This window comes from Dipodomys merriami, unplaced genomic scaffold (genome assembly GCF_024711535.1).
Source record: "Dipodomys merriami isolate MVZ:Mamm:240054 unplaced genomic scaffold, mDipMer1.0.p SCAF_10, whole genome shotgun sequence".
Lineage (NCBI taxonomy): Eukaryota > Metazoa > Chordata > Mammalia > Rodentia > Heteromyidae > Dipodomys > Dipodomys merriami.
The window spans coordinates 19,863,875-19,873,142 of NW_027202271.1; the positions used below are offsets into that span (position 1 = coordinate 19,863,875).

At 37.0% G+C, this 9,268-nt stretch overlaps 1 protein-coding gene across 1 annotated transcript; it reads left to right on the forward strand.

The window, feature by feature from the left end:
- Nucleotides 1–3,020: 3,020 nt before the first annotated feature.
- LOC138837466 (olfactory receptor 6C2-like) lies at nucleotides 3,021–3,953 on the forward strand. The gene has a single exon (XM_070036306.1). It carries the CDS (start codon nucleotides 3,021–3,023, stop codon nucleotides 3,951–3,953), a length of 933 nt encoding a protein of 310 aa, XP_069892407.1.
- The last annotated feature ends 5,315 nt before the right edge of the window (nucleotides 3,954–9,268 follow it).

The following is a 9,268-nucleotide window of genomic DNA, read 5'->3' on the forward strand; positions in this document are numbered from 1 at the left end:
GGAAATAAGAAAGGAGACTGACACATATCCACATAACAGCAATCAGAATGGAAAGAAAGACAAAAATCAGAAATAATAAGGTAAGAGGAAAAACAAAAGCATGATGTTAAGTTATAAATCGTGTGTGGTCAAAAGTATACATTCAACTTATAGCCATCTGTTAGTCTTCACCCTAAAAAAAAAAAGGAAAGATTTAATACATTTTGGTTAATTAAAAAAAAAAAAACCTTTCATCTGGGCACCAGTGGCTCATGCCTGTAATCCTAATTTGTCAGGAGGCTGAGATCTGAGGGTCAGAGTTCAAAGCCAGCCCAGACAGGAAAGACCATGAAACTCTTATCTCCAATGAATTACCAAAAAAGAGTTGGAAGTGGAGCTGTGGCTCAAGTGGTAGAGCACAAGAACAGTGCCCAGGCCCTGAAATCAAGCTCAAGGATTAGCAAAAAAGAAAAACTGTTTCAATAGAATTTGTGGAGCAAAAGTGTCATTGCAATGAGGTGAAGAATGAATATAAGATGATTATCAAAAGGAAATGGTGTGAGCCAACACATTGAAATATTAACTATACTACTATCATTATCATCATCATCATCATCATCATCATCATTAGTATGAGAGGTATATTTCTAAAGGAAATAGAGATACATGTAAAAATGATTCTGTTTTTCAAAATAGCATATAAAGAGTACTATTTCTATTTCCATTTTTATCCAGAAGAACTGAACCTCAGCAAAGGCAAACAGTGCTTGGGAATTTATTAATATATTAAACTTGGTTCTTTTGAACTGAATGACAATGCTACCAAAATATAGCAAAGTGCTCCAATCTCAGCTGAACAACTTGAACTCTTAAAAACAATTGTAATGATGTAAACATGTGGTATAACCTCATAATGACACCCCAACATAGCTTAACATTCTAAACAACAAATTTCTCATCAATTCACTGGCTGGGGGCACAACTGTAGGAAGTGAACAGAAAGTTTATATAGAAAGAACTCGAGAGGGACAAAGAATGGAAACAGGAAAATGAGAAGAAAGCCTGTTTGAAGAGGAAAACACAGATTTTCTTTTTTTTTTTTTTCCCCAGGGCTGAGGACCGAACCTAGGGCCTTGTGCTTGCCAGGCGGGTGCCCTTCTGCTGAGCTAAACCCCCAGGCCCAGAAAACACAGATTTTCAAAATAACAGTAATACTACAACTTAAAAGTCTGGGTCTCATTTTTATTTTATTTTAAATTAACATGTATGAATTGTAATAGGTTTGGTATGATAGTTCAACTCGTGCATATAAAGAATACTGGTAAAATTCAATTCTTGAACACTTCCATCCACTTTTTACAAGGAACAGAATTTCTTTCTCATTCTTCTGTATGCTCAAATAATATTCATGCTTGTATATTTATATATATATACATATATAAGTGTATTATATATGTATTATCTTGTATGTGTGCATTATATATGTATTATATATGTATTTGTGTGTTGTATATTATATATTTTTATATATAATACATATATAGATAAGTGAATATATACATATATAAGATATTCTTTAACCATTAGATTGATTCCATATCTACCTAAAATAGTACCACAATAAGCATGTCAGCACAAACCCATCTTCTTGGATATGTACTCAAAAAGTGGTATAACTAGATAATATGGTATTCCTATATTTAAATTTTTTGGAGGACCCTCCATAATGGCTGGTCTACTGGCTAAATTAATTTATGTTGCCACCAACTATGGGGTTCCTTTCTCTCTTTCCATATCCTTTCCAGCATTTGTCAATTTTTGTTTTTGTCTTTTCTTAATAAGTCATTCTAACTAGGGTGAGATTACATTATAGTTTTGATTTGCCTTTCACTGGTGACATAATATTGAGTATTTTTAAACATATTTCTTGGCAATTTATTTTTTCCTTTTGAGAAGGGTTGATTCAGATGGTTTCCCCATCTTTCACTTAGATTATTTGTTTCTGTCCTTAAATACAGTTCTTTTTATGTTCCTGCTATTATCCCTTGAATGAACACAGAGAGCCTGTTATAACTGGCCTCACAATATTTCTGTTACTATTATACTTCATCAATAACCAACCTACAAAGATACACATTGAAGTATTCAAGAACTCAAGATAAGGCATTAGGACCCACCTTCAGTTAGAAAAACATAATTATATGGCTACTTCTAATACTGTGTACAGACAAAAAATAAGACATAAGCTGGGAATCAAAAGTCAAAAATAATTCTCATGTTTAAGTATGATTTAGATAAAAATGACCTGAAATCTTACTTTTTAAGTAACTATACAAAGACAATTCCATAGGTCAGCTTATGAGTAAATGCACCTTGATCAATATCACCCCTCCCATTGTTCTCCCTCAATTTTTCTCCCTCCTTTTCTTACCCTCAAGTTATGCAGTTCAATTATTAGATAATATGCACTGAATATAATTGGTGCATTTGTTCACCCTTCCTCCCTACTTTCCTGCATCCACCCCACAATGCTCTCAACCCCTGAAAACATGTTCTTTCATCCTGGTATTAATTTTTGTGTGTGACCCTGTCTTGGGTCTTGAGCCCAGAGCCTGGGAACTGTCTCTGTCCCCGAGCTTTTGCTCAATGCTAGCACTTGGGTCACAGATCCATTTCCAGTGCTTTTGCGGGGAGGGAGAGGCACTTAACTTGGAGATAAGACTTCACAAATTTTCATGCCCAGGCTGGCTTCAAACCATAATCTTCAGGTTTTAGCTCCCTGAGTAGCTAGGAACCCCTGGTGCCCAGCTGATATTACATTTTTAAACCCTTCCTTGGTAGTTCAAAGGAGAGCATACTGTACAAAACCTATATTATCTGTATAATGATACATTTCTAAACAAATTAAAGAAAATTTATGTCAAAAAACTTTTGCATCACTTTAAGGCACTGATTTATTGCTGTGCAATGTTAACAGGACTCTGTCATCTCAAATATTTCTGAATTTTCAGTGCAGACTGAGTAGAAGTCAGGAGTCCATGATGAGAAATCACACCGTCACAACGTTCCTCCTCCTGGGCCTTACTGATGACCCACAACTGAAGGCTGTGCTCCTCATCTTTCTGTGTCTCACCTACATGCTGAGTGTCACCGGAAACCTCACCATCATCTCTCTCACCATCGTGGATCCACAACTCAAAACTGCCATGTACTATTTCCTACAAAATTTCTCCTTCTTAGAAATCTCATTCACATCTGCTTGTATGCCCAGGTATCTGTACAACTTATCAACAGGGGACAACACAATCACATATAGCAGTTGTATCGCTGAAATATTTTTTACTGATCTATTTGGTGTAACAGAATTCTTTCTGTTGGCCTCCATGTCCTATGACCGCTATGTGGCCATCTGCAAACCCCTGCATTATGTGACCATCATGAATAGCAGGGTCTGTAGGAGACTTGTTCTTTGTTGCTGGGCAGCCAGCTTGTTGATCATATTTCCACCATTTAGCCTTGTCCTGCATCTGGAATTCTGTAACTCTGTTATCAACCATTTTCTCTGTGATGCATACCCCCTCCTGAAGATCTCATGCACAGAAACATGGCTCATAGAGCAGATGATCATAGCCAGTGCTGTGTTAACTTTTATCTTGACCCTTGTATGTGTGGTTCTGTCCTATATATACATCCTTAAGACCATTCTAAAATTCCCTTCTGCCAAGCAAAGGAAAAAGGCCTTTTCCACCTGCTCTTCCCACATGATCGTGGTTTCCATCACCTATGGCAGCTGCATCTTCATCTATGTGAAGCCTTCAGCCAAGGATTCAATGGCTGTCAACAAGGGTGTGACTGTCCTCATCACCTCCATCGCTCCTATGCTGAACCCCTTCATTTACACCTTGAGAAACAAACAAGTGAAACAGGCTTTCAATAACACAATCAAAAGAATGGTGTTGGGCTTTAAGGAGTAAAGAAAGTGGTTCAAGCCAGGTGTTGGTGGCTCAGGCCTAGAATCCTAGCTACTCAAGAGGCAGAGATCTGAGGATCGCTCAGATCCTCAGCCAGCCCAGACACAAAAGTCTCCATGAGACTCTTATTTCCAATTAACCATTCAAAAACCAGACATGGCACTGTGGTTCAAGTAGCAGAGTGCTATCCTTGAGCACAAAGAGGCTCAGTGACAGTTCCCAGACCCTGAATTCAAGCCCTGGAGCAGCAAAAACTTTTTAAAAAATGGTTCAAGAAGAGGAACCAAGTTTTTATCATACAGGCCTCAGTTAACTTGCTCTATGCTATCCATATCATCAAGATTTTATTCCTTTGCTACCTATATTATACACTTCCATGAAACAGAATTGCTGATCCTAAGTCCAGTTTGGGGTGGTTCTCTGAAGTCCCATCATTTTTTTTTGGGGGGGGGGGTCTGGTCGTGGGGCCCGAACTCTGGGCCTGGGCGCTGTCCCTCAGCTCTTCAGCTCAAGGCTAGCGCTCTACCACTTGAGCCACAGCGCCACTTCCGGCTTGTTTTTCTTTTTGCTTATGTGGTGCTGAGGAATCAAACCCACAGCCTCAGGCATGCAAGGCGAGCCCTCTACCACTGAGCCACCTTCCCAGCTCCCATCATTTTTTCCTAAGAGGATTCCTTTCATTTTTCATGACTATTTTATGAACATATAAGTCATTTTCAGGGAGTAGCAATTGTCCTAGTTCCATTCTGCAACTCTGTGCAGTGTTGCATGATCATGTTCAGCAAGAAAGGCAGCGATTTTCATGCTCCCTTTTTAGGATTTGCAAGGGTTTATCGTCCCATCAATTTTATGATGAACAATAAGCTCTGAAATGAATTGTCTCAGGATATGGAATTAATATTATAGAAAAGATTAAAGTGCTGATGTCCGTAATGGGTTTGCCTTTCCAGTAGAATGTCAGTGGTTACCACAATAATTACTACAATACCTCCAGTACCACTAAACATCACGGAAATCCTATGAATTTTTCTTTAAATGAAGTAGAAAATATAAAACACATTTTATCTTAGCTTTATTTTACAGATAGAATATTGAAATACAAAAGAGTTAAATAATGCCAGTAAGAGAAAGAGGTTGTCAAGTACTTTTATTTTATTTTTATCTGGCTCTGACCTTTTGTTTATTACAGTATATCTGATGCCCCGCTAACAGACATTAAACCATTGGGATGTTTATTTAATTTTTATTGTTATAAAGGTGTTATACAGAGGGGTTACAGTTACATAAGTCAGGTAAAAACTACATGATGTTTTTAAGCTACACCTAAGGAATGTCACACAATCCACTTTTTCATATTTCAATTTTTCATTTTCTAAACTTCCAGTGGATGTACAAGAAGGCTACAATTTAATGCGTCTACTTACATGTTCAGTGTTTCTTGGTCAGTGTCACCCCTTCCATCATTTTCCCCATGTCCCAGACTCATTTCACATTTCCCACACATTACACATGTTGAATATTCTGACGGTATCTGTGCTCTTTTTCCTTTTTTATTCATCCACCTCCCAAGAAACATTTTTTAATGAAAACCAAAAAGTTGAGTTCTAGGGGGAAAAAATTGTACAAAAGTTTATTTTTTGATATAACATCTTTGGCGGGGTGGGGGGAGGAGATGGGAAGGGATAGGAAGGGGAAACAAACAAAGGAGGGGGCAACAATGCTTGATAAGAAATGCTCATTATCTTGCCCATGTAATTGTAACTCCTCTGTATGGTATTTTCACAATAAAAAAAATAAAAATAAAAAAATTGTACAAAATATACCATGTCATTCTAACATGAGCATTCATGGTTTGTAAAGGGCAGAAATAGTTATGATGTTAGAAAATAGCTTATATTGAATGTTGTATTCATAAAATTAAGATTCATACTTTAGAACAGTGAAAAACCAAAAAATTGAAATCAACAAGAAGTCAAAGTGACTCAAGGAAATGACCCTGAAGTAAGAAATTCAGAGTCCCAAGAAGTTGAAAAAGTCAAATCAAAAGTTCTTTAGTCCTGAAGTCTTCAGAAAGTATACACTCCTAACATCTACTTGCTTTCATGCTTTGGATCTCCAGAATCCAAAAAGGATTATTCATGTTGTTGTTAAGCCAATAGGTTTGTAGTTATTTATTTCAGCAGAAGTAGGAACCTAAATCATAAAGAGAATTATACATGTGGGTCAGAATATTCCTGTGTACATATATAGATTGAATTCAGCCATGTTCCCTGAACAGAGAGCCTAACAAAACAAACCCATAACAACACCCCCATCCCAACACCCTCCTCAAAATCACTATTATGTGGAGCCATGAAGTAATGCCCCTGAAAAAAATCTTTAACAAGTTGAGCAAGGTAAAACCATTACATACTAGTGGCCACACATATCACAGGACCTGAATGGGGAAAAACATGCTGTTCTTCCTGGAAGAAAAAAAAATTCCTAGCAGAACATCTAGAGATATTCTAGGGTCTCATGCTAGGTTTCTCATTCCACAGTGGAGATAATTTAACCACAGATAATTTTCAAAGAGACAATGAAATGAAAGAGATATTTCTATAATCAATCAAGACTGATTCCCAGGAAAACGTTTTTATTTCATACCCTAAATAACTCTAATGTTCATGAAAACCACAGACAGACATTGCAACTCTTAGGTGTGCTTCTTTCATAACTCATTCTTGTGACATTGATGGACTCACAGCAGAATACACTCACCATTCCAATGATCTACTTTGTGTTTCCCACATTCCTGGGCTTATAAAACTGTTAACCTCTATCAATACTTCATCTAATGGAGTCTCTGGAAATCTGCCTTTCATTTCTCAACACAACTATATGCATTATATAGTAATACAAAGCAACTCAATAAGTTAATATGTAATCTGTTTTCATGAACTCATCCTTAAAGATAGACCAATTATCACTGAGCTATGGACCAGACATTATGCAATATACCATTTCTGTGATTCCAGAAACAGACTTTTAAAGGTTGCACTTACATTTTTTTCTTAGGCTAAAGACTTCCAGATTTCTCAGAACAAAAAAAAAAAAGATCTAGCAAGAACTTTTATGTCTTTATGTCTCCAATTTGGGGATCATCTTGCTCACCATTAAGAAACTACAAATCATTCTTGAGATTAGGACACAAGGCTTCTGACCACTCAGAGAAGAGATTTCTAACTGTCCTGATTTTTCACCTCAAACTCAGAAAATTTATGCCCTAGATATATTTATTAAGAGAGCTATATTTCAATATCAGTTAACATAACAAAAATACAGTTGCATAAGAATAATTCAATCAAGAGATTTATTTATATGGCCCAGTATAGTGATTTGCACCTGTAATCCTGTCAACTTGGGAGGATAACACTGTAAGGACAACCAAAGAGTTTGCAAGAATGCTTTCTCAATCAATGAAGAGCTGGGCATCTTAGCTATGGTAAAAAGCGTAAATAAGAAGATCATAGATCAGGTAAGTCCATCCCAATAATGAGGCCATATCTCCAAAACCTACCAAAGCAAAAGGAATAGAAGCATGATAGTTACATGCCTAACAAGCACAAGATCCTGAATTCAAACTCCAGTACTATTTTCTTAAAGGAGAGGAGTTTTGTTGTTGTTGTTGTTGTTATTGATATTTACAAAGGTGATGTGTAGAAAGATTATAGTTACATAAGTCATGTAAAGAGAGCATTTCTTTTTGGACCATGTCACCCCTTCCCTCATTCTCTCCCAGTTTTTCCCTCCCAGATACCCACCCACAAGTTGTATAGCTCGTTTTCAACATAGGGTCCAGTAAGTACCACTGCTGCATTTGTTCACTCTTTGTTCCACCATTTCTGGACCCTTCCCTATCCTCCCAAAGACAGATAAACAAGACAAAAAGAAAGCAAAAGTAACAAAGAAAAAGCTCATGTTTTCATTTCCTGAAGTTCATTTTGATAAATATTATTTTATATGATCAGAGGGACATAGGCATTGTGCCTTTATGTTCCTCCCTTAAAGGGTTTTGTTTTGAGGGGGTTTATTTTTGGTTTGGTTTTGTTGGTGGTGGTGGTGATGGTGGTGTGTCCATTGTGAGTCTTAAACTCTGGGCCTGGGCACTGTCTCTCAGCTCTGTAGCTCAAGGTAAGTGCTCTACCACTTGATCCACAGCATCACTTCCAGTTTTCTGGTGGTAAATTGGAGAAGAGTCTCACGGAGGTTCCTGCCCTGGATCCTCAGACCTCAGCCTCCTGAGTAGCTAGCATTACAGGCGTAAGCCACTGACACCCAGCTTTGTTTTGTTTGTTTTTGTTTTTTGTTTTTTATTTATCTCAGTCTGGAAGCCTGAACTCTAGATTGAGTCACTTTCTTTATGCTTTATTGTTCAAGGCTAGCTCTCTGCCACTTGAACTACAGCTCCACTTTTTGATGGTTAATTGCAGAAAAAAAGTCTCATGGTCTTTACTGCCCAGGGTGGCTTTAAACTACAATCCGCAGATCTCAGCCTCCTGAATAACCAGAATTACAGGCATGAACCACTGTCACCCAGCTTGAGAAAGATGATTAACTCATGCATATGAAACATACCTAATAATAGCAAAGTAAACTAAATAGATTTGTTTTGTGTAAGATAACTTTAAATGACTATAATTTACAGTAATAGTGTAGAAACAAAGAATGATTTGAATAATGGTATTCATAACTTATGGAGAAAACTATTTAATTTTACTATGTATTCATTAAAAATAAAATATAACAACTTGAACCAAAGAATACATATATCTTTATTTCAGCATTTTGTTATTTCCCTTCCCCGGGTGAACCCATTGTAACTTTACAACTGTGGAGTGGGAAGAGGTGTGAGGGAGGTGGAAGAAGGAAGGGATAGTGGGAGAAAAACAAAGAGGGGGTAACAATGCTCAGCAAGAAATATACTCATTACTTTAGCCATGTAACTGTAACCCCTCTGTACAGCATCTTTACAATAAAATAAAATTTTTAAAAAGATGCATTGTAGTCATAAATTAATGTTGAATTCAACCCTTTGTACAACTACTTAAAAATAATTTAAAGTATGTTATTTTAAGTACTACAAAGAAAAAGAAAGCTGGGCACCAGTGGCTCACACCTGTAATCTAAGCTTCTTAGGAGGCTGAGATCTGAGGATCACATTGCTAGCTAGCCCAAACAGAAAAGCCCCTGTGAGACTCTTATCTGTAATTTAAAAAACAGAAGTGGGGCTGTTGTTCAAGTGGTAGGGCACTAGTTTTGAGCACAAAGAGGCTTGG

Excerpts from the sequence above, each read along its gene's own strand:
- LOC138837466 (XM_070036306.1), top strand. The coding sequence starts at position 3,021 with ATGAGAAATCACACCGTCACAACGTTCCTCCTCCTGGGCCTTACTGAT.